The 26,283-nt window shown below is 38.9% G+C and overlaps 1 protein-coding gene across 5 annotated transcripts in view; it reads left to right on the forward strand.

The window, feature by feature from the left end:
- Nucleotides 1–782: 782 nt before the first annotated feature.
- NYAP2 (neuronal tyrosine-phosphorylated phosphoinositide-3-kinase adaptor 2) overlaps nt 783–26,283 on the forward strand; it is a 122,164-nt gene continuing 96,663 nt past the window's right edge. For 2 of the 5 annotated variants that reach the window (XM_085513551.1, XM_085513553.1), the window contains exons 1-2: nt 1,726–2,042; nt 8,598–8,840. In XM_085513551.1, coding sequence (XP_085369677.1) covers nt 8,635–8,840 — 206 coding nt within the window. In that variant the 5' untranslated portion in view covers nt 1,726–2,042; nt 8,598–8,634. Of the gene's footprint in view, nt 833–1,013; nt 1,261–1,725; nt 2,043–8,597; nt 8,841–13,246; nt 13,378–26,283 lie in introns of those variants that run through there. The other 3 variants (XM_085513552.1, XM_015871429.3, XM_015871428.3) reach the window with 3 other exon arrangements.

The raw sequence follows: 26,283 nt of genomic DNA on the forward strand, positions 1-26,283 counted from the left end.
CTCTTGCAGTGAACTTTTCTCAGGCTATGGTTCAATATTATTGTTGACTAATGCTGCAGGAAGAAGGTGACCAAGTTTAGCACCATGTTTGGGTGGCTATCTTCATTGCTCCTGGTTGGGATGTAATATTGATATTCCAGTTTGGGGCTAGTAAATCTGCACGAAGAGCTCTTGCTAACCTATAGTATGTAATTTTTAACATTTCTTTTCACATGAATATGCATTTATGTTGAAAGGACTGTATGTTGTGAGCCTGATTTCTAATATTGTAATAAAAGTTTTCACTTTAGAAATCAATTCATTTGAATCAAGATTTGTGCAAGAGAAATATGCCTGTAACTTGAGAAGGAGACAGAACAAAATGAAACAGGGTGTGCACATCCAGACAGCTCCCTTTTTCTGGCTTTTATGCAGGGAGTTAATGCTTTTGCTTTGTGTACATGCTGTGGGTTTAGGGGTGAGAAAGCAAAACTGCATGTATTCTGAAAGGAGGAGCTGTAACACAGATTTCCAGTTCAGAAAAAAGGGAATGTTTTCCTCCAAAGCACCGAGCTTACAAATTTTCGATGAGCATAAAACTGCGTAGCTTCATCCTGGATGCTTTTCAAACAAAATACTTCATTCCAGAGTGTACATCTTTTATCAGCATAAGCAAAGCAGTGTAAATGTCACGCTCATTCTGTCCGAGGAGCGTAGTTTTGTTCTCATGCAATGGGAGCAGGTGGTGGGAGGTTGTTTTGGTGAGGTTAAGAAGCTCCTCCCCTCCTTCCCCAAGCAGCAGCCTAATCTGCGTCAGCAGTAATTGTGCGCCTTGCACTGCTTTTCAGTGAGGGTGAGTGCAAAAGATACATCAATATGAGGTATCAAACTGAGGCTCAGATGGTCCTTTTTAAGTGGCCGCTCATTTCCTTGAGCCATATCATGGGCTAAAGGTTAACACATTCTTCGTGGAAGAATAATTTCTTTTTTTGGGGAAGGGGAAAGGAGAGGGAGGGAGGGGGAGGGGTGTTGCTTCATATTCTTTCCTCCCTATAGACTAAACGCTACAGTGCTGTTCACGCAGATCTTTTTCCCACCGGATTACTTGCTAATCAGCCTCCAGTGCGGCGGAGATAAGGCCGCTGCCCAGAGGAGCTCGGCCCCGCGATGGGCCCGGCGCGGCGGAGCTGTCCGAGGTGCTAGCAATGCCGGCTGCGCGGGGCGGCTCGGCAGCCGGATTGCAGCCGCCGCGGAGCCCCGCAGTCCTGCTCGCACCCGAAGGTAGGCTTGCTCTTTGTTTGAGAATCCCTGATTAATCAACAGCAGCATCAACAGACTGAGGCAGCTGGAGAGAGCAAGCCTGCCTGTAGTCACGGGGGGGAGAGAGAGAGAGAAAGAGAGAGACGATGCCACAAGCTAGACTGCTTCAGACCTTCTATATCTAAGTGGCAATGAGAGCGTGAGCGTCTTTCCCGCTGCAAGAAGCCATTTGGATAGGATATTTTCCACTCCTTATGTTCATTTCTTTTTGTCTCCACAGAACATATTCAAATGAGGCACCTTAGCAGTCTCTGTCTTACTGCATATGATGGTGCTGTAATCTTCTGTGTTATGAAGTGGGTAAAAATCATCCAGTTTCTTCTCTGCTGGACCTCAAAGCAGGGTGTTGTTTCTGCCCTCCTATTATCTGTACCCTCTCTTCTCTGAATGTGGATTTAAAGAAGCAAGCACCTGTCCTTCTCTTGCTTTTTTTTTTTTTTTTTTTTTTTAAGCCAAACTTTACATGCCATTTTAATCATATGTTAAGAAGATCTGTAATGTAATGCTGACTTACAGTGATGCCGAATTCTACAATCTGGGCAATTTTGCTGACAAGATTTAATGCACTTTAACTGAAGAAAAAAAAAATAAAAATAAAAACACTCAGCCTAACTGCAAATCTGTTTCTTATGGTGCTGAAATATCCCTTCCAACTGCACTGAGATAACCACAGGAAAGGGCTTTTACAGCCAAAAGTCACCTTTGAATATTGCACTTAGTGGTCCTCGTGGACTTACATTTTGGTACGTACATGTTTTTTAAAATTCTGTTTCAAAAATGAGCATGCTAATAAGAATGAAAAAATAATTGTACTTACAAAATGAAATAATGAGTACCTGCAATATGTAATGATGAACTTGCATGTTATTTTAGAGAAGTATTAATCAAACCATTGCTAAAGTAAAAGCTGAAGTCTATTTGACTGTTCTTGTGCTCTTCACATGTTGATTGTGCTTATAATAGAGATATTTTGCAGGTGGATTTTTTTGTTGTTGGTAAGAGGCGCTGTTAAATAATCAAAAGAATTCTCTGCTATTTTCTGATGAATTAACCAAAATAATTCCTAACATCTGTTAGTTACTTATCAAACCCACTGCATCTTTAATATTTTACAGCATCTTAGTATGATGCTGGTGGTAGTGAAATCTCCATTTCATTTTCCTAAGGAAGAGGAAAAAAAATATATCCATCAGCAAGAAGCTCAGTCTTCTGAGTTCAAATGCTCTCCAGTTTGTGTATGGAATATGTGTGAATATGTCCCTCTGCATGCCTTTTTCTTCTTGTTCGTAAGTCTTCCTCATAACAGTGGGATGGCAAAATGTCATAATCGCACTTAAGTGCTGGCCATTCTGAATCTGGTTTTGTAATTGTCCAATGTCCATGTGCTTAAAAGGAAGCTTTATTTTCCTCCAGGGATAAAAGAGATAGAAGTATTGCCTTATTGCAAAGTAAAGAACAGTTCTTTACATTCTAGATTCATAGAGGAGTCATTGTTAGCTGAGACCTTTTTCCTTTTCAAAAAGACTAGCAATGGATCCAAAATTCAAAGCTCGAGATATTTTTTTTATTTTTTATTTTTTTTGTTCTTAAAACTGTAGGGAGAATAACTTTCCCCTGTTTAGGGTGTGTTGCTTGTAGAAATGGACTACTTTCTTAATACTATGCAATAGCATTCTTATTTTACTGAAGGAGCCACTTTTAACCTCTCTAAGTGAAGGGCTTAGCACTACTTAGCTTCGTGATTTCACTCAGGTGCTAGAATTCATGCTGTGCAGTATAATAAGGATGAGGTAACCCTGTAACCCTGGTCAAAATACAGGGGTATATTTTGTCCTTCCTAGTGAATGCAGCATTTTGTTTTCTTTAAATGCATGCATTAAAAACTTGTCAAGTGATACATAGCAGGAAACTTGCAGCCTATTTCAAAGGTCTCTATTTTCTGAGAGAGCTTAGTGCATCACTGAGTGAAAATAGTAATGCTGGATAATTATTAAAAACAAGCAGGGAATGCAGCTCTAAAAAGCATACCTTAGAAATTTGTCTCATGACATACAACTGTTTGGATATTTCAAAGCTCAGTTGGTGTAAGGCACAGTTATTATAAGAGACTGTTTAAAGAGTTCTGGAAAGCAGTCTCTAGTATGTTTTTCCATCACTGACTTTTTTTTTCTTCATTGCATTCTTCATATTCTTTGTATACCCGATGCCATTAGATTCTTATTAGCACTGCTGTGGTCAGCAGCTTGTGAAAATTGGATATGGCTTGTCTACTTTGCTTTTAATGCCTTACAAGCAACTATAATGCAACAACACAAACTTGAGGGCTGAATGACCGATCCTCCTGGAAATATTACATTTAGTGGAGGAAATGACGGGTAATTTGAAAGTGAATTTGCATTCTCAGAGAGAGGTAGAGATTCTGGCAGAGAGATGGGCAGGACTGGAGAGGTGTGTAGGCTGCTTATAAATCAAGGGCTGGGCTCAGGACTTTAGGCAACCCCACTCTTATGTTACAGTGCTCTGTTCTCTTGTGTCAGAAGAACACCACAAAAAAAATTCCTTCTGGTTTAGGAAGAAGGCAATCAGTGCCTTTGTCATTACTTCAAAAAGCTCCTTCAGTTTAATGTCAGCATTGTCAATTTTCAATGCAGCACAGCTGCAGCTTATGGCTTTCATGCATGCTGAAAACCAACTGATATTTTGGAGATCTTCATGTGAATAAGAGGAAAAACCACATATCTGAATGCTACCATGTAGCACTGCTGTGTTATTGTAATATTAGGTCAATTGCTTCTTGTATTATGAATTCATTATCTTTGCTCACTGATCACGTGAAGAGGGCTTGCTTTTGGTTTTGACCAAGAAGCTGTATGTTTGATATCAGAGCTCATAGTTACATTAAAAGTAAGGTATGTAACAGTCTTGTAAAGCACTGCTCTTTATTCTTTCATAGAATTGGCATCTGGTTCATTTAAAAAGAAAAAAAATAATTAAAAAAAATCTTGAATTCACTTATGTAAACATTTCTAGGCTAAACCAGTAGTGGGATTCTTTGCTCTTGCTAGAAAGCCAGATATACTGGCTGGGTGGGGGAACCCACAAAAATCTTGCTTGCTTTACTCCAGCTGCAAAGCAGCACAGAGCAGCTTGCAATGTCTGATTTGGAAGGAGGAAAGTGGCGGTACTTTGACTTTGAGGACTTCTACCTTCCTGAATAACAGAAAAAGATTATATTGCCAGAGACTTCTTCTGGATGGTTAAGTCCCAGTATCTTTCCCAGAGTGGCTATACTTGCTATAAAACTTGATTACAAAGCATTTGATGTTTTAAGTCATCTGTGTATTTTTAATAAACATGATGGCATTGAAAGAACCATTACACAGTGATGTAATAAATGTAGGATTATTCAGTGTGGGATTATCAATTCACCTGGCATTTACTTGTTAGAACATGCCTAGAGTTCTCATGTTTGTAGAAGCCCTACTTAATAACTTAGAACACAAAGATTAAGCTACAGGTGGAGGTGTGTGAAACTCCATTTGTGGACAACTGGAGAGTCAGGTGACAATGAGCATGACTACTTTTTCTCACTGAGGTGTCACAAAGTGTTAGCACAGTCTTTAAGTGGTGAATGTGTTGGAGAACTCTTTATGTGTGTCCCTGCATTCAGGAGAATTTCAAATAGTGTTCATTGTTCATTGAACGCTTCTAACAAACTTCCTTCTGTGAATTTCTGTTGACTTCTCAGTATGTTGACTTCAGAGCTGAAATCACAGCTTTTCATCCTGTGCAGTATCATCTCCTCCTGATTCTTCAGAATTTCCCAAGCAGAGCAACCCCCAGCTATAATTTTCCAGCATATATTTCTTCCAGTAATCAAAACGGACTAAAACCAATTTGACTGCAAATACAGAGGTGACCCTGCATGATCCTTGTAACTAATTACTAAAATATCTGACTGCAGTGTGCATATTAGGGTTACCAAAATGGTGGTACCTCACCTACGGCTCACATTACATATTTAACAACTTCTATTTGCATATTTTTAATCAAATATAAATGTACTCAGAACATTTGCTTGTACTTGTATCTGCCCTGACAGATGGTTAGGAATTGCTCACTGCCTGAGTACAGCAGCAAGCAGAACCTTTGATCAGGAGTTGATCATTGCTGCTTGCAATCAGCATTTCTTGAGCAGGGAGGCAAACCAATGATGCATGTGACTTGATAGGCCACATGTTTTGATTGTAATGTATTGCAGTTAGAAAGCAAACTTACTGGGGTGAGTGGCACTCTGATGTGGCACTGCTACCAGTAGGGGAAAAACAAAATAAATTGATCAGAGTGTGCTATGTAAGGAATACTAATATTTTTAAAATGTTTATGGTAATTAGTCAAGCTTTTTGTCCCAGCTGTTTGCAATTTTATTCCCTCTTTAAGCACTGCATACACAACCTTCAGATAGTAAATGCAATGAGGTTATAAAATGCCCTGTGTGGGGGATGTATGCAGTTTTTGTTTCAGAAAATGCTTGCTACTGGTATAGATGCTTTTCACAGTTGAATCACCTCAAGTGTTTGAACCCTCTCAGCATCCCAGGACAGGTCCTTCAGGAGTGCCTTAAGATGAATTTAGTGTCACGAGCATGCAGGCATTGCCTGTTGCAAGAGTGGTTAAAACTTGTTTGTTTTAAACAATTTCAAATTAGAATGACCTTGGTATTAATGTTCTTCTATATAAATGCACTTAGAATAAAAGAAGATTAGGTATATCCTCAAGTGTCATTCATTCTAGACTTCTCAAGAAAAGGAGAAGCATGGAAGAAAAAGGAAAAAAAGGCAGTCGTGTAAAAGAGGATGTAAAGTAGAAGTTCTTGGTTTTTTAGTAAGGTGGATCTGACCTGTGTTTACTAAAGGCCCTGAAGTTATCTTCAGGATAAAATTTCATACTATATTTCAGGTGTAAAATCTAGTATTTAGAGAAACCAATTGCAAAATTACCATTACGGTCACTACAGTGGGATTTCTATTTTACAGTTTTATCTGAATGTTATTCGGTGTATAACCCATGAAGAATCTGTACCTTACTAGAAGTGAAAATGGAAAATTAATAAAAATAAATGTGTACTGAAGAAATGGCCTAGACTTCAACCATGAAGATAAGGTACCATTTGGGAAGTATGGAGGCTATGGAGTTATAGCCACAAGTGTTGTTTTTAGTCAGGCAGGCCTCATTGCCCAGGTAGTGACTCTAGTGCCTGGAATTATTTTCTAAATCAGAAAGTTTAAGAACTGGTCTGAAAAGATGTCTACTCAAGCATGACTGGCATTGGTTTAATCTGTTTAGTTTATTGTAATGTCAGCTTCCCAATTCACTCCTTTGTAGATACTGGGCAATGTACAGTGAACATGTATGATGGCTTGATGTGTATTCCAACCCAAAGGAATTCTAGCCACGTCCAGTGTGAAAGCTGTGTGAAATAGCATACATTCACATTTGGATGGTGCTAAGACCTCTTCCCTGATTTTACCCTGCAGGGATTAGTTGAAGATACATATACCCTTGCCTGGAAGTACATTAAGTTCAATCTGATGACCCTGATCATCAGTCTTGTGCTTGTGTGAAGGCCCAGATGATAGAAGAGATTGTCCTGGGAGGCAGAGGAGATGATAGGAACAGACCCTTCTCATCCTCTGAATCCTCATGGTTTTAACGCTTAGCACTGAACAGAAACAATTTGGATATAGAAAAGTGGAAAACAAGGGAAGTAATTTGCTTGTGTTCACATTAATCAGTAACTGTCTAAAATTAGCTTTTTGCCATTGCCACTTCAAATAATTAAAAATATGGAGAAAAGAGTGGAAATGTTTCCCTACCATTCATATGCCCTGCAGGCTGCTTACATCGTGGATGTAAGAACATTTTGTTCTCATGTTCAGGGCTGTTTCTGAAGGCCGGCAGTGATTGTAGCTAGAATCTTACAGAGCCTATCCTGATCAGAATTTTGCCTAACCATCCATGTGATAAATGTTACAAGTATTCTAAGAAATGAAGAAGGAAATTTGATGCTTGTTACGCAAGGTCTCTGCCCTTAAAAACAGTGTGCAGACAGGTTACTCATTGCATATTGAATAAGATCACTTAGAGTTGCAGTGCTGGCATCGTTCTCAGGCATATTCCGAGAAGTCACACCATCTTTTTTGCAGAAGGGAGGGATGCAAAGAGCAGGCGTGCCTTGGAGAGCTGCATTCAGCTGCCCAGACTACTGTTGTGTCACTCAAACACTGAATCAAGCCTGCTTCTGTAAAGTGCTACCCCCCCACACACACACCCTTGGTGTGCAGGGACATTGACATTCAAGATCCAAATGTCTCAGTACTTTAAAGCAGGAAAGCACAACAAGATCGTATATTTCTGCTTTATAACATCTGCTTTACTGACATAACAATACCTTGATCCAGTTACATGGAATTCACCTGGACGATATGTTTCTTTTAATTTTACCTTGCCTTTAGCCATCTGTAGTATTTACTTATGTTTGTACTCTGGGGGTTCTTATGACTCCCAGGATGTCTGCTGGGAGAGCTTTTGAGAGGTTTTAGGCTGTCTGCCATAGAGGTAGGAGTGAGCTGGGGATCCAAGCGTGTCTGCTCCATGCTGCTTGACTGGGGGTGCTGTGAATCAGTATATGCCACACCTGTAGAGGAAATACTCATGGAAGCTTGAAGAATTCAAATGCTTCACATGTCTGAAGGTCCCAGTAGAGCTGAGTTTTCATGTCCATTCTTGGAGTTCAAGCTAATAAGATGCTGAGGAGCAGATGACCCAGGGGCTTTTCTTTCCATGATATTAAGATATATAGGAAACAATACTTATTTCTATGTTTTGAACCATTATTTTTGAACCAAAATTATTACTATTCTTTTTTATTCTAAAACATGGAACAGTATTTTCCACCTTTGGTTTTTTTTTTTTTTTTGTTTTGTTTTGTTTTGTTTTTTTTTAATATCCTGCAGAATAGGAATGTTATCTGATGATCTGCTTTGGAAAGGCTTTACCTAAATTGTAAAAAGGACCCATTGTCATTGGAAGCCTTTTCAATTCAAACCGAGATTCAGGGAAGGAAACATTCTGTATAGTTCTGTGTTCACATTTGCTTTGTTTATTATTCTTTAGACAGAAGAAAGTGTAAAAGTTCTCTTACAGAGATGTCAATTACAACTGATACAATCTCACTGTCATAAACCATAAGTTTTTTTCCCACTGATTAAGCTATTATGTGTTTTTTCATCCCGCAGGAAATATTACTTTCCTTTGTTCATTATCTCCTGCAAGATGATGAGTTCTAATAAGGAGGAGGTCACTTTGGGCGCTTTTCTCCAGTATATTGAAGATATGGGGATGAAGGCCTATGATGGCTTGGTTATACAGAATGCATCAGACATTGCTCGAGAGAATGATCGCATGAGGAATGAAACAAACCTGGCTTACTTGAAAGAAAAGAGCGAAAAACGCCGAAAACAAGAAGAAGCAATAAAACGGTAAATATTTTGATAAAAATATTAGTGGTCTGGCAGAGTTAATGAACAGCAAAACGTTCATAATGTCAGCAATTGTAAAAATGTGTAGATGAGTTGACTTCCAGCTGCTTCCTGGTAAAAGCAGTATAGCCCATTGGCGAGTTTCAGGCTGCTGATGCATATTTATTGTATTGCGTAGAGGCAGTGTTGAATGGTCCTCCTCAATAGAAGAGAGTATTCCCACCAAAATGTATTGGTTTGGAGCACGTGTGGCATCGTCGCAGGTGTGATTTGTCACAGGAAATTTAGGTATTTGGAACAGAAGGACAATGTCTACTTTGTTCAAGGATGTACCATTCCAAGATAAGGCAGCTTCGCAGATGAGAACAGATTCTCTTTGGGTTGATATTTCAAATTTGATAAATTTTCAAAGCTCTCTAACTGCTCTCTAAAAACAAATTTGTCATGTTATGTATGATTTCCTCACCCTTCTATGCTTTCTGAAGTAATAAAAATAAGAATAATGCAATACTCTTAAAAGAAAATGGATATTGCACCTGTGGGCACAACCCTATAATGGCTTTTCTTGAATAATTCAATTGATTTTAATAGACAGCTAATGAGAGGAGCACTCACATGACCTGGTGTCTTGTGCCAGTGGATAGCAACAAAATCTGCAGCTTTTTAAACATGAAAAAAAGGGGTCAGTGTGATGAATATATATCTCTATATGGAGATACCTGTATATGAAGTCGTATGTATATGTGTAAGTGCACATATGCATAAAAATTTGAGCTATCTTGAGGAAATAGACAAATTGTTTGATAAAGATGCATCATCCATATATACACTAAACTTTTATATGCAAATGAATGGCTTGTGCTCAAACTGATAGGAGGTCCTTTGAATTTTTCCCCCCAGTGTGAATCTTCCATATTTCAGTTCAAATGATTAATTTTATGCCATATCTTGGGTACTGTACATGCAGGTATAACAGACGTGCTGTGCTGTGAACACTATCAATGCCTCAGTAGTCTGGTAATTTTGATGGAATGTTTGAAAGAGAAAATCACATACAGTTTGATGGGGGAAGGAGAAGGACCGCAAGGCAAAATTGTGGCTGCTTTACATTCCAGGATGTAGAATTTTCTGGATTTTCACTATTTTGGATTCTGTAGAGAACATAAGACTAAAGTGTAATTAAAGTGAATAATGAGAGCTAATGCAATGTTTATATTGGTGTCTTCAGGATTAGTTATCTTGTCACTTCCTTCTGGGTGATGTTTAGGGGGATTCAAACTATTAAAGAGTCAAAGGGATAGGTAGCTTGAAGCGGGAGCTGTGCTAAGCATTACTTAATGAGGAAAAGCATTTTTCTTTGCAGCAAATTAATGTAGCTGTTTTTTTGGTTGGCTTTTTGTTTTGATCTATGCAGGTTTTATATATTTTGTACAATTCTTGTTATTCTTGTTTTGTGTTCCTGGGAGCAAGGACTGGAATGTTTGTGTTAAATATGAGTGCCTTTAGCAGATAAAACAAAACTGTTTATATCAACTTCCTTCTCTGTCTTTTGACTACTACACTGTTACATAAATTGTAGAATTTCCAAGAGGAAAAAGTAGGGTCTGCTGGAATGGGGATTTGAGATGCAGTTACATGAAGCAGAGGAAAAATCTGAATTTCTCCCCTGTAAAATAAAAGTGTTTGCTGTCAATAAGCTGGTGTTTTAAAGCAGTGAGATGGAGAGCACCTTCTCCTTATAAATAGTTGGCTCTTCTCCACTGAAGAAAATAAATTCCAATTAAAATTTCAAATATTTTGGATGTTATTGAAATGTCACTTCTCAATTAATTTATAATTGCCGGAAGAATAAGTTCCTTGGTCCTTATGGTGGTAACTTCATTTGATAAGGTAAAACAGTGTGTGCAGACTTATTTAGTTTGGACCTATCTGGTTCTCTTTCTTCCTGTAGCTAAGCTTCTTTATACCTAATTTGAATGGTGGTGCCAATATTTCCTAAACTGTGGTTGTTTTATGTGTTGCTATTTTTTTGCTTTTTGTTTTTGTTGATGATTTAGGCCAAATCTTGAAATTTCTTGGTCATGTTGAATTGAAATTCTTGAGAACAAAGCTCTGCTCCCCAGAGAACATGTCAGAAAATAAGGAAGATTCCCAACAATACCATGGCTTTTTCTGAGGAACAGCATGTGTGTGTATACATATGTGAGACTTGGAGGCACCAGCAATTCTTGTCTGTAGCACTCTTCTGTGGGAAACCATGTTTGTGGTGGTACTCTCCACTCCCTTCCCTCTTGGCTTATCTCAGTATTGAGTTATAAGGCAATACCCTTCTAAGAAAACAAGTAAGAAATCACCCTAGGAAATGTCAGTAAATGTCTTCTTTATCCTTTTTCTGTCTATTCCCTGTGTGAGCTTGGGTAGGAGAACTCAACTCTTGATTAGTAAAAACAAAAAGCAGTAACAAATCCAGGAAAAACATCTGATTTGACTAAGGAACAATGATGTCATAATGTCACTTAGGCTGATGGCAGTCAAGTCTGCTCCCTGTAGCAACCTCCACAGGTTCATCCAAGACCCCATCTATTGAAAAACAGCAATCAAAAAAGGTAAAGTAGGATTATTGTTTACTTCTTTGTTCTTGAATATTTCCCTATGTTTTAACCTCATCTTGGTGGGTATTTATATTCTCCCTGATTCCTGATAGTGTGTCCTAGATAGCAGTTAGTGCACATGTGCAGTGATAACTGTGCTAACAGTCCAGAGACTATGAACAACCAAAAACGATCTCTATAGCAAACAGGGGCATCCCCTGGGACTAACAGTGGGTAGACTTTGAACAAGGGTGGAGGGTGTCCAGCAAACACAGAATAAAGAAATTGCCTGAATGAAAATAAAGCAGCTGAAAGTCTTTGGCACGTACTGAAAATTGCATTAGTCTGATTATTTAATTTTTGATAAGCTATTCAATTTCATTGTTCAGAGGCTCTTTGTGAAGTAGGATATTCATGTAAATTAACAAATTAACAAGCACTTTATTTTCTAATACAGTGCTGGTATTCATGCAAACACTATTTTGAAGCAGCTGTTATTTACCTGAAACATGTGATAATCAATGCTGCATGACTTAAAAGTTCACTGCATTAGTTTCAGCAGTTTAGAAACAAGATCTGAAAAATGACCTTTAAAAAAAAATGTTATATTTTGCATCACTGAGAATATGTTGTGCTGTGCTTCTTCAGTAGCATTGATGCACCTTGAGTGTGATTGCTGTTTCATTCTGTGTGGTTCTGATAGGTTAATTGTGGGGAAAAATGTATGGATCTAATGTAAATTGAAGGGGATAAAGCATGCATTGTATTGGATTGTGAGGATGGTAAACAAGCAACTAGCCTTTGTCTGATCTTGCTGGGCTGAGTCAGCTGATCTGATCTGAATTTCTGACCTAATTTTAGTAGAGTGCTTAGCGATCATGCAGAGAAAATAAGGTTAACGTGCTGATCAGTAGCTGAGAGTACGCCACAGTAAATGTTAGTATACGTATTTTACGCCTAATTTTTAGACCCTCTTTTGTCCTCCTTTTATTTGTCTGGTCTCACTGCTTCATTGTTGTCTGTTCAGGAATCCATGTCTAGACCAAAAGAACATACTGGTATATTGCCCACAAGCTTATAAATTGCAAATAAATTATGAAGGAGCATTATTTGCACTGGGAATAAGTTGCAGTAATTTGAGATATGCACTTGCGATGATACAATATCTGCCATAGGCAGTGTTCCTGGGAACAGAAGATAGATTAGTCTCTGCTGTTCTGGGTGCCAGAGAATAGGTGACTATTTTGACTTTATGTAGGTTACTGTGAGCAGTTGCTTTCTTACTCATCCATAATGAAATTGCATATATTTAGGTACATTACATTTGTTATATCGATGTCTTGTGTGGACACTTCATTGGTGGCTTTTAAAATAGTAGTAGGAAATAATGAACTGTAGCTCCTCCTCTTCCTCCTCTTTCACAGCTGGGACACACTGCATTAATTATAGGGAGTGGCTGGGGCTGCTCAGTATCATAGGAGATGTATGCTTTGAAAGTTTGTCTTTTAGTTTTTAGGCATCATTTAAGCTACTGTTTCTATCAGGAATGTTGTTGTTTTGATTTGTAGTGTTTCAAAGATGTGAATGATGTGTAAAGCTGATGGTGTCAGTAGGCATTGCACTTCTAACTGCCAACTCCTGGGCTTTGCCACCAAAGTATTTATTTCTGCTTCTAATAGTTTCCCCCATTCTAACTTATTCTTAGCACCTAAATGGCTCTGCACACAGCCTTGTTTCTGCTTGTTGTGGGTAGTATCCAGACAGATGCTGTGGAGAGGAGGAGCTTTTAGGAGCACTGTTTTGTGCTAAAGCTAGCAGAAATGGGCCAGCCAGCCAGTAGCAGAGTTAAGCTCATGTAATGAAGATGGGATTGTAATGAACAGCTGTCATCCTAACCTCTCCTTCCTATGGCAAAACAAATAACGAAGACTGACCCATCAACAAAAGTAAGATATTTTTCTCTTGCTGTTTTCTCTCTCTCTCTTTTTTTTTTTTTCTTCTTTTTTTTTTTTTTAGGATGGTGGAGGTAGTTAAGATCAGATATTATCCATCTGTAGTTTTGAGTAGTTTCTGTCCTTAGGTTCCTTCATAAACAAGACATAAGATATGTGCCCTTTGGCTAGAAGTTAAGTTTTAAGTGTGGGTGACAGCAAGCAAGTATAAATATATTTCTGAGAATGGGATTATTCACTGCCAAAAGATCTGTTCAGCTGAGAAAATGTGTGTAATCTTAGGGTATTTCTAAGCATCTCTACCAAAAGGCTGCAATCAGAATAAAAATAACCTAAGGAAAATAATGTCATAACAAACTTACTGTTTACAATCACGTTAATTTCAAAAATGTATTGAACTCAGAAAAATACTTTGGGTGAGAAATGCTTAAAATACTGATTTATTATTATTTTTTTCTCTGAACATTTGCCGGTAGTTGAAATTTTGCTTTGTGAAGTAGACATTTCTGTGTTGGGAATTAATGCTTTCAGCCAGACCCCAGGGGAAGATATGGATGAAGTCAATAAGTATGTTCTGATTGTTGTGAGCGATTCATTTAAAATATCTGCAAACATGTCATTGAGATGTTACAAGTTACCAGCTTATGAACCTGTTGGTATTGGTTTGATGTGTTGGTGTGGAGTTTTTTGGGGGAAGGGAGTGGTGAATTTTTTGTTTGCTTTGCTTTTAATTAAGATTTTCTCCATTAACGTTGCGTTCGGATATGAGGTCAGTAGTGCGTGCTTTCTTAATCATATGTGATATGGGTTATGGGTTTATGTATGTAGCAGTACTTCTGTTTTCTTCTTCCTCCTTGACATATTGCATGCTGATTTTGTCTTGGATTAAGTATTGCTGTGATAACACCTTTATGGATGAAGAGGCTGGTGATGTCTGAAAGAGACTAATTTTAGTATGTTTTCAAAACCTTTTTTCTTATTAAAATGATAGTCTATTTTGAAGTCGAGTTGATGTAGAAAGGGGTAGGATTGACTGTTTTTTCATCAAGAGTAAACAGAATGGTTGTGCAGTCAGTGACCTCCAAATGTATTTTTGTTGCATCTATAAGTAAACAGATGTGAAGATCTAGCCAACAAATCCTCCCTTCCAAATGCTCGTGTCCATATGGCTGTCTGTATTATTGCCACAGAAAATAAAACAGCAGGCATAATGCAAACTGCATTTTATTACTGTTGCTGTTGTTCTGGGTAGTTTGATTTTAGGACAGCCATGCAACAAATGTCATTTAAAATGTAGCTTAAGTGGCTGATAGCCTGCTTGGTAGTCCCAAGCACAAAGAGAAATTATATATATGTATATATATAGTGATTGGTTTTGTATTTAAACCTTGATATTATTTTCAATAGATAATGATTTTAGGGCTTCTATATATGCCTTTTGGTGCTTTTCAGAGAAGTACAAGATCTGTTCCCCTTCATTTCATAAACTGCTGAAGCATATGCTGGTCCACTATGTACTATGTAAGTGGGCATCTTGTGGCTCCTGATTCATTTGCTGTTTTTAATAGCATAGTTGAAAGCATAGAGTCACAGGGAGCCTAGAGGACTTACAGGTTACAGAGCCTTTTCCTAGTTAGAATCCAGTATAAGAGGCTGCATGCAATTGCTGTTCACAGGCTGTCTGGCCACTGGTATAAAAGAGCAAGCTGACCATGATCAAGCTCCATTGTGGTGGATGTTCAGACAGAACCTGCAACCTGTGTGCTTTCAGCAGCCTGAGTCACTACAGAGTAGATCTGGTGCACCCCTGGGAGAGGCTCTTTAGGTGCCATTGCTGGAAGATGCTGTGTGGTGTGTGGATCATAATGTACAGGTTAGGAACAACAGCCTGAATTATCTTTGTTTCTAGTTTCCTCACTATCACTGAAGTGTAATAAGGAGATACAATATGATTTCAGTTTTAACTTGCAAGTTAAAATTGCCTGGTGTTGCCTCTTAACAAGCCGTCCTTAGGAAGGCAGAAATGTGTTTAGAACTGTTCAGTAGATGTACTTTGCAAGTTTTTGTTGTTGTGATGGTGCTGCTATTTCTCATCAGGGTTAATCATTTGCTTGGAAAGTGAATTTCAAATAAAACATGGAATTGCATAAAGGCAGAAAAAAAAGAAACCACAAATGCTGTTGTGTAGACTGTATTTTAGGGGGAAAAAAAAAAGGCAAGGCCATTTTGAAGCATTCACAGGCCATCTTAGATTAATCAAGGTTGGACTTTATTAATGAAGAATTACATTTAGCACAACAGCACAACTGATGTCATGTAACACTAGCAAAGCCTAGCACAGGACTGTTGGCAGAACTGAAGCATTGATCTGTGCTAGATCATTCAAGGCTTCCAGTAACCATGACATACTCCAAGCTGAAATTCAGTGATACCCAACAAATGCTATCGTTAGCTGCGACCTGAATGATGAATTTGCTGATGCTTGAACTGATTCTTTTACAGAAAACACTCATAAGTGACCCATAAGCAGCAAAACTGCAGCGATCCACACTCCTAGGCATGCACAGAAGCACATTCATCCACATGCATGTAGGATGTTATGCCACAGCTGTTTCTAATGAACACCTGTCAGACAACACAGAAGAACTGAGCATCTCTGTTAGCGTAAGAGTAACATGACTGATTCTTTCAGTACCTCCAGGAAAACCTATTGTTTAACAATAGCTGTTCATGAAGTTGAAGAAAAATATGTGCTTTCAGCAAAACAGCTCAGTCCTCTGCTCCTTACAGTGCCATAAATCACAGCTGCATTTTGCTGTTGTTAATGATAATACAGATTACTTCATACCCCACCCAGCTGGCAGGCATTTGTTGCCATTGCCTGTTCTCCTTCTCAGCACCCTTCTGACAGGATACACGTGCTTCTTATTTATTCATTCTCCTCCACATGAAAACAGAAACATGTTATGGTGCTTGACAATTTAATCCAAATCTTTTTTTTTTTTTTTTTTTTAATCCTAAACAAGAGAATAGTTGCCAAGTTATGTTAGATGTGTGGCTAAAATTCATATGAAAATAGGAATGTGCATGTGCACAGACTTCTGTGTGTTTGGATTGAAATGGGAAAAAGGGGAGATTCAGAGAAGAAGTAGATTTCAGAGACATTACTAGCTTTAGGTTTTATAATTGATTTCATACTCTACTTATTTCTCCCTTTTTGTTTTAATGTCTCTTGTAAGCCTAAGCAAAACCAATTAAAAAATATAATTTAAAAGTTTGGAAAGCATCCACGACATGTAGTACTCAGCAACACCCACTAGTGTGAGTGATGGGGGCCAGGACCTGCTCAGCCCCGGGGACAGTCCCACTGGGCTCAGGCACTGCTGGGAGCCTGTAGATAGGACAAATGAGTTGTTTTGGTCCCACAAAGGGCAGTCGAAGTGGAATTGTTTCCTAGTTTGCTGTTACATGATACCCGCTGATCCTAAATGAAAATTAGATACTTCTGTAACTAAGACTGTGTGTGCACCAGGGCCCAAGTCAAAATGGAATCCAAGCAGTGATTAAGGGGAGAGCTGAAGAGTAAAGGGACTGTTTGCTTCTTTACCTATATTAGCACAGCACAGATTAAACTAAAGAGTATCTGTGGTGGTTGTGATGAATTACATCCAGCAGCACACTCCGAAAGCTGGAGAGAGAAAAATGTTTCCAACAGACATGAGCAGATGCTTCTGGAACATGTCAAGATTGAAGGGCCTCAGCCAGCCAAAACCAACACAGAGATACTCCTGCCAATAAGTGTGTTATATGACAAAACTGTAATATTTTAAAAGATCAAAAATTAGAGTAACTGCAGGGCTTACCATAAATTAACAAAATTTACCTGTGTTTAATCCATTCCTCCTTTCAGTGGGTTATATAGGGCATATCTCACCAGTAGATCCTCTGCTAGCTGAGGGCACTTTAGTTATTAAGTTGAGATCACATGTTAGGAGCCATTAAGTGAATTGCTTTGTACAGCCTTTCCCTGAATGCTAGGGCAAATGCAGTATTTCATACCCTTAGCTAATTTCATGCTGTAATTTAATTTCTGAAACATACTTTTAATTGAATCTTTAAAGACAAAAGGAAACTGCTGAGTCCTTTAGTACTGAGGAGGAAAAAAAAAAAAAAGGATTGTTTAAAAATGTAGCCCATCTAGAGAATAATCTTCTATAACTAAATGTAAAGTTTGTTTTGCTTCCCTGCATGCAGCTGTGGAGAAGCAAATTCCTGTTGTCTGCAGAAAGCTCAGGGCTGAAAGAGGTATTGGGGAGCACGAGAAGTTATGTAGTTTATTTTATGCCACAGCCTTGTAAATCTGACAGAGAAAATTGTGCAGCCTTCCACAGTGTGCAAGTCTGAATCAGGAAACAAAGAGAGGTTAATTAAAAAAATTAGACTGCTAACACCAAAATCACATTAGTAGGAGCTCTGCCTAGTGATCTCATTTCTCTAATTTCTGGTAATGAGATGAACTTGAGAGATATGGCAGCAATTTTGTAATAAACAAAAAACAGTTGCATGATAAAATTGGTTATTTGCATCTTGAATCCGCATCCAGTACTTCAGTGACTATAGTTTGATATTCATCTTCCATAAACAGGGATTGAAAATTGTTTCCCTGAAAATCTATGCACTATGTTATGCAATTTTGATATGAGGTAAACGGCTTGATTGTAACAGCAGTGATGTAGGTGTCCAATTTTATGCATATCAGATTAACAGTTAACATTAAATGCAATGCATTCTAATAGAGAGGAAATCCTGGAGCATCACTCTGTGGTCTAGTGTTTAGATTCCTTCAAACCCGCAAGTGATGTGCAGTGGAGATTTTCTCTTCTATTGCTATTGGAGAGAAGGATATGGTGTATGGTGTGTGGTGGAAGTGAGATGTCTGTGGGGTGTGAAGAATGGAAGGAGTGAGTAGCATGCAGTTAAAGAGAAGGATCTGAAATTAACCTTTGAAGCCCAAACTGTGTATCTCCTTAGAAAGGGAAAGAACCAAGCAATATCTTGTGCTCTGCATGGTGGGAAGATTCTGTGCTTCCTGGTGCCAGGAGGTAAAGATGTGAGTGGTGCTGTTGGAATAGAGGGCAGTGCTCTGTAAGTGCCTGAAGAGGTTGAAAATCAGTGTGGGAAGAGGGGAAGGATCCTTTTGGCTTTACCTCAAATTCAGATTTTATTTGGTTTTCTTGCTGGAAGGAAAAACTCAGGGCAATTTTCAGTATAGGTTAACCCTTGTCAAGGCTTTCTATGAAAAGCAAGGAAACAAAGGGCTAACTTTTATTAAAAATTGGTTGTGTTGAGGTTTGTCTGCTGTTACTTGATTGATGGCTTAAAGGCTCAAGTGCTTCACTGCTATGCTTAGACTCCTTGAAATGCTTTTCCTGAAAGCTTGTTCAGTACTATACAAAATTATTTCAGAACATGAATATCTTTGGTCTTGAGTAGTAGCACATGTGAAAATCACCTGAACGTATGTTAAACACTGACACCCTCAGGTCAGGGTGTGCTCGGAAGACCCTCAGGTCTTCTGGTGCCATGATGAGGTTCCCAGAAGTAGAGAAACAGTGTACCTGCCTGGAACTGACCTCAGAACTGCTCCCTCATTGCTCCTGTGGAAACAGTTGCCTTCCCAGAATCTGGCTTTGAGCTGCTAGTAGCTTCAGCCATGTTCCCTCACTGAATTAGAAATAAAAGCCTGCGTGAGGTGGGCTTTCAGCCTGTTGTATTAGCAAGATTCTTAATCTTGGTACCAGATATTAAAACTTTGAGACATTGTCTATCTTAGTGTCAGGAGCATCTTTCACAGGAATCTCTCTTGTTTATCAGCTGATGGTTTACTCCACTAGAAAATGAAGGACTGAATTTTACAGCTGGTTGGACACGTTCTTGTTTTGTTTTGCTGGAATAGTTATTCCCACTTTGCTCTACCAGTTAATGCCTGTGTTTTGATGGCCAAAGCCAGCTGTATATTTGAATGAGAAAGCGTACAGAAACTCATGCCTTACATGTGGCGAACATACAGCTGCTTTCAAAGACAGAACTGACAGCATTCATGCTAAATGACTACTGTTGTAAAGTTTTGATCGGGACATCACAACTACCATTTAGCAGGTGTTTTAGATTGTTTCAACTTCACGTCCCAACTGTTAGGCTCAGCTGAGTATGGCTTCTGGGAAATCATATTCCTGCATTGTTAATCTAAATTCTGCTAAGTCTGTGATGAAGTAGATCAGAAACTGCATATGTACTTGCCATGGCAACCCCTGCATCACGTGACATAAGTGCTAGTTCAGCCAAAGAGCATCATGGCTTATTAAACAGGCACACACAGACCCATGTGTGCACCATTTTGCCATGTGACTGCCTTAGCCCTGGCAGTTGTCTAAAAGGAAGCTGTATTAGAACACTGTAGTGATTTCATAAGCTTTGCTTTGCCAGAGTTCCTTCCTATCCTCTTGGATTCTGTTTTCTTTCATTAAGAAATTAAGAGTTTCTTTGCAGTTGTGAAAATATACTTTGCTCCTTGCAACTTCCTATCTCCTCTCAGAGATGTGAGGGCAATGAGCGCTAACTCCTCTCCAGCAAAATGCAGTCAGATAGAACTCAGCCAGTTTAAGTCACACAGAGCGCTTGAGCAAATCAGATGAACAGCAGCCCAACAGAGAGATGTTTGTGGTGGGCAAGGAGAACCTAGAGGTGGGCTGAATTAAAGGCAGCTGGAGCAGAAAACTTGTCTGTCTGCACCTAAATGCCCCTGAAGGAGAGTGCCAGAAATGCAAACTTTCCCCAGCTGTGTTGCTAAAAGGCAGGTGCTGTGTGTACCAGGCTGGCTTCATCATCTTCTCTGCCACCTATGGGTTGGTTTCATCAGCAGAGTGGCTGCTGGAAAACTAATTATTTACTGAAACAGTGTACTATGTAAGGGAATTCCTTTCTCATTGTGTTTTCCTTTTCTCTGTAAGATCCCTGACTGAAATGGCACGGTTTCTCTTTTCTTGTTTGTTGGAACCTGAGCTTTTGTAGCAAGAATTCACTTGAGCCATGGTGCTACTCCAGGCACCTGGCTAAAATGGACATCCACCCTGTGCAGCAACACAGAGCTGTGCAAAGATTACTGGCTATGTCTGTTATGCAGCTGCAATGTAACAAGAGTTAGAGAGACAAGTTCTCAGGCTTGTGTGCTGAAAACAATTTCAGTGATTCATGACGTTGCTTTGGGACTTAAGGAAAATCTATTTTCAATTTCCAGTTCCAGTCAGTCGTATTTTCATCTTCATTTCCAAGTAGTCAGTCAAGGTGCAAGTGCATGTAATTAATGCTCTTCATGAGTGGCTGTTGTTTTCTTGCATTCTGTTTCATATGAATTTATTGTTAGGTGACCATTTTGGAGATGACCCACAACAGGGGAGCATGTAGCACAGTCTGAGAATTAATTTGGAGGTACTTTTGTACATAAATTGACCACTAGGCAGAGAAGCGGTGTTATAAGGGTTGAGGGATACAGATGAAGGTGCTGCCTTCTGAAGCGCTTGCATCTTTGCCAGTGAGCACAGACAGTTTCTAATGCAAAACCCACCTTTGAGTAAGGAGGTGTTTTAAAATGTGGTGTCATAAAGAAGTCTTTTGGCAGGATAAGGTATTTCAGGTTATAGTTTCAATTGTATTTTATGACAGTATTGATCGTTTTTAAGATGTGCGAGAACGACTTTGTTATTAATAGCTACTCTAATATTATTAAGAGGGAAGGAGAACTTAAAGATCATGGATTTTGCAGGAAGGCACTAAAAAAAGGCTCTGTCTGCTCCACTGAAATGTCCTAGGTCTGCAGAATGAAGCAGTGACAGTAATATTTCCCCTTAGTGTGCAGACAAAGAACAAGCGTTCCAAAATTCCTTTGTGCCTACAAGTGGGACTGCATTTTCAGAAGAGTTGCCAAAATGGAGCTTTTCTGTAAAACTGGTCCAAGCCTCCCTATGTCAGAATTTCAATGTTCTGTTGTTGAAGCTAAACAACTGGGAGGTTTTGCTGTCTAAAGGATTATTTAAACCACTGTAGGTTTTGGTATTGTGTTTGCTTGCAGTTCTAGCAGTGGAAAAGGCCATTTAGTCTCATGACAAAATATTTTGACTAGCCTCTTCCTAGTTACTCATTTGTTTGTGCTCAGTATATGCTTATTGTGAATTGTCTTCCCCAGGGATTACAAAGAAAGCAGTAGCTCTCACTAACAGGTCTTTCCTGTCACGTAATGATGGGCTCATCCAGGAGATTCTGTGTGAGGGGTTTGCCAGGCTGGGTGTAAAATTTGTGGAAATCGTGCCATTACCAGGATATATTAGGAAAAAAAGGCCAGTAACTTCATTGCAAGACAGTTCTGGTTGCTAAGAGACAGCATGTAATTATCTGCCAACATGTTTACCATTCCCAAACACTTAGAAGGGTGAGAGATATGAACTGCCCGAATACTGAACTAAACGTGAAACAATCCAAAATGCATTTTCTTATTAAATGCAGCTTTTTTTTTTTTTTTTTTAAAGGGCATTTTAAAATGACATGAGATTTGACTGTGACCTGTGATTTTTATCTAAATGCATAACATCAGTTATTTTCATTACCCTCTCGCTCTCCACATCTACATATTCTCACTGCATGTATTTTTACTGATAATACAGAAAATAAGAACGTATGAAATGTAGAGAACTGCACGGTTTTTCTAGTAAAAGACTTTCAGCTTCACTTTCTTGAACACGATAGTCTGACTTTAATAGTAGTTCATTGTTCCTGCATTGTGATAACATTATTGATGTATTCTGATGTTGAATTAAGGTTGACCAGCATGAGTCATTGACTCATTTTGCTTTTTTCCTAAAACATTGTGTTGCACTTGCAAAGTGCTGTGACTTACTTTGCGTGCAAAATAAGTTTGTGTTGCAAGGACATTTACATTTCTCTGTGTCACCCTGGCTGTTATGTAGACAGTACAAGATTTATTCAATCCTAAGCTATGCTTTTACTTGGTTTTGAGGGCATGTAACTGGTAAATGAGGCACTGATAGGAAAAACAAAAGCAGAGGTTTCTGCCTCTGTTTTCAGAATGATAACATCTGCTCTTGTTTTTTCTTTACTGAAAATAAAAACTCATTTTTAGCTAATGTGAAATGCTGACTGTAAAACTGAAGAACTCACTGTGATACTAAAACACTTTTGACCAGCCTACCAGTAAACTGAGACCTGAATTTTGTATTTAGTCAGTAGCTGTGACATTGTATGCTAAAAAAAAGTCTGTTCAGGCACATTACTGTGTTGTGGGCGTTGTTCTGGGAAGCTGAGGAGAGAGCCTTGTTGTTGCCTTTGGCAATGTGCATCTTACCCAGCAGAGGCTCTGAATCCATCTTGGATTGGATGCAGGTCACCTCTTCCCTTGCCTTTTCAAGGAAGTTTACCAAAGTTTTAGAGAGATACAGCTAAAAGAATTTTATATCAGGATCCTTCTTCCTCATTTGCTGATCCTTGTGGCTTCCAAAGGAGTCTTGGATAAGTTCTGACTAAGCTTATCTTTCAAAGGCTGCATCAGAAGCAACACAGCTGCAGGCACGTTGTCCTGTTCCACATACAGTCATCCTTTTAGCTTCCACTGGTAGCAATCCAGCAGTGCAACCCAGTGCTGGATAAACCAGAGGATTAAGTCCCAGTTGGCCTATTAAAAACAGCACCTGCTGGCTGTTCTGGAAAGCTCTCCTGGATCGCATGAGCTTGGGAGGGACTTTCTAATGGTGGCTTCTTTTTTCTTTGGACACCCAGACGTTTGCTATTTCCTCCAGTGTGTAGATGACAGGTAGACAAAATGGCATGCTGCCATAAGTAGCTGAGACTTGGCTGCTGGAATCTAGGGAGGTAAAGCCTTGTCCCTGGGTGATGTTCTGAGTGCAACACCACCACTCACATACTGTGTTTGGGTGCAGAAAGCCTTATAAGTAAGCATCCAGTGAAGAAGTTTGCTGCTACTTTATTATTTTTTCTTAGTAGAATGATTTACTTATTTATTTATTTTTCCTGTGATAGATGTAGTTGGGAATAAAAGAGCATTATTCAGCTCAGTATTCCTTTTCAAGTTCTAAGTGTACAACTGTCAGGATGAAAAAAGTGAAACTTTTCCATATATTTGAACAGCAGTTTGACTCTCCCAACTCTTTTTCTTCTTTTTAGATGTAGAATCACTTTTGGGTGTTCTTTGAGAACAAATTAAATGGAATGACAAAATGCATAAAGGGAGGTTGGTTGTTTTTGACCTTCTTTGTTCCCTTCATTTAAATGATGGACAAGAAAGGCTTTTTTTCAGTCTTTTTTTAATGGCAAGGTCACGAGAACTGTGTATTTACTGTGGACCTCATATTATAAAGTGCTTTGTAAAACATTGGGATAAACACTCCAATAATGTTGTTGACAGTGAATGAGATGAATGCTGCTTCTTTGGAACACAGACTATCCTACACAATTTCCGATTTGCTCTCTGTAGTTACCACATCTTTACCTTAATCTTGAATTATGGAAATAATATAGGTTAACCCTAATTAGGGAGTTGTGTGTGTTTGATGCTGAAATACATGGAATGGCCAGGAATGGTTTTTAATGTGTGTATGATGAGTCTGGGGTTAAGACAGATTATACCTGTACTGGAAACTAACAAACACCTACAAAACTGAACTACAGAAGAGAAACCAACAAGAGTAGGTGATCAAAGGAAAAAAAAGAAGAAAAAAAAAAAAAAAGAAAAGAAAGTAATGTCAGTTTAAGGGGAATTTCAATACAAGGGGCTATTTCTTTTTCATCTGATGTGGTTTATTTTTGTGTAGCCTGTTGCGTTTTGGCACTGTTAGAGTAAGAGTGCTTATATAGGGGTCCTGATTCAGCTCCTATTCATTATTCATTTGTACTCCAAGTAAATAGTTCAGTGCTTGCTGTTTGCTGTAAACCATCCTGTTGCTGAAGCTGTCAAGAACTGCAGTAAGCAAAACAAAAGGTCACGAGCACTCCAGGTCTTTTAGAAGTGCTGCAGCAATCTTTCCTTATAATTGCATAAGCAAGCAACAAATACAGCACAATCAAGCTTCCCTTCTCACCTCTGCACTGCATGATCATTAGTGGCTTCCCAGCATGTGGAGTTGTTCCACCCCAAGGGAGATGAAATCCCACCTGAGAAGTTGTTCCTTCTACAGATGATGCATTTGCCAGCTGTTCCGTATCTCCTTTCTTTGAAGGTGTGACAGGCTGTGAAGGAACAAGCCGAGTGGCTGCTGACATTGCGTGCGATGGCTAGCAGGCTCCCTGCATCCCGGTGTTCACTCAGCAAATCATGAGCATTAAATTAAGGCAGCAGACCCCACACGCTATTTGACAGTAATGGTGTGTTAAACTCACTGCTGTCTGTATGTTAGAGAGATTGCTTGTAAAATCACAATGCTTTTTGAAAGGATGTTCCCTAATTCACCTTCAGCCAAATTTTTTTTGTCTCTGTGGGGTTGCTGAGTAAAACCAGGTGCTAAGAGGAGGCTCATTCTGCATTGTGACTGCTGTGGATAAGCCTAGAGGTGAGCAGTGCCTGTGGTCTGGAGGGATGTGACAGTAACACCTTCCTTCTGCCTCTGGCACCAGGGAGAAACTGGGCCAAGAGGAGCAGCTTGCACTTCTGATGTTAATGAGCATGACAGGGACCTTGCCTCTCATTGCAGACTTTTTACAGCTTACTCTAAACATTGGATGCCATCAAAGAGAGTGGGCTAGCTTGGCTTTGGGTCTGATCAGGATGAACAGTTCCTGTGTACCCATGGTATGTACCATGTGAAAGTCTTTTGTATACATTGCTTTCATGCTCTTTGGCTAAACCAGCTACAGAACAGAATCTTCAGGAAATGAGGCTATGTTGTAAACTGCCAAGCTTGAGCTAATTTCTTAAGCACTTTAAAATATTTCAGAATAAAACATTTTACATTTCTGGTCATATTCAGATACTCACTATGGTTGTTTTAGTTATTCCTTCTCTCCCAGACTCTTAGCAAGATCACTCAAAAATAATTATTTGCTTTAAAGGCACTGTGATTGACAGGACTATTCCAAGTCTACAAAGTGTGGTAGATAATTTCTACCCATATTATCTTTGCAGACATGGGATTGATAGGCAAACTGTCACATTATAACCTTCGGTAATTAACCTATGAATGGGGCATTAGTATTAGTTCTGAATAATTACTTGTTTTTTAAGCAAAGCTTTCACAGATAATAACATGGAAGGTCTTGAAAAGTTTGGTTTAAAAAGCTATTTGGAAACCAGTTGGTACCATTTAATGCAAGAGATGGTTGAGTGATTTGTGGAAAATAAGGTTATCTGACAAATTCAGCCCATATTTCGGTTCATAAATCATTCATAAACTGATCCTGATTTCCACAATGTATTCATTATTCATAAGTGCTCACTGAATAATTTGTGCAAACAAATTTCAGCCTATAGAGTACCCATGAGTTTTATATTTGTTATTCTTATTGTGCTCATGGTGCTTGGCTCTGTTTTCTTATTGTATGCAGCTTTTAAATAGGAGAATAACATTCAACAGTTCTCAGAGCAAATGGAATATCAGTCCTTTATAAGTCAAAGAATATTTATGTCATGCTTTACAATTGCTGCTGTAAACACAACAGCATTGTTGAGTGTAGCTGCTTAGATCTTCAAACAGGAATCCACAAAGACACTGTTCAAAATTCCCATCCTGCCTAGTCTGTTGTGTGAATGCACGTCCAAACTCCTACTATCTTTCAGTTCTGCGCAGTTTTTTCCCCAATGTCTTTTCATGACTAATTGTC

This window comes from Coturnix japonica, chromosome 12, assembly GCF_054131305.1.
Source record: "Coturnix japonica strain WE chromosome 12, WE-NBRP24, whole genome shotgun sequence".
NCBI classification, from domain to species: domain Eukaryota; kingdom Metazoa; phylum Chordata; class Aves; order Galliformes; family Phasianidae; genus Coturnix; species Coturnix japonica.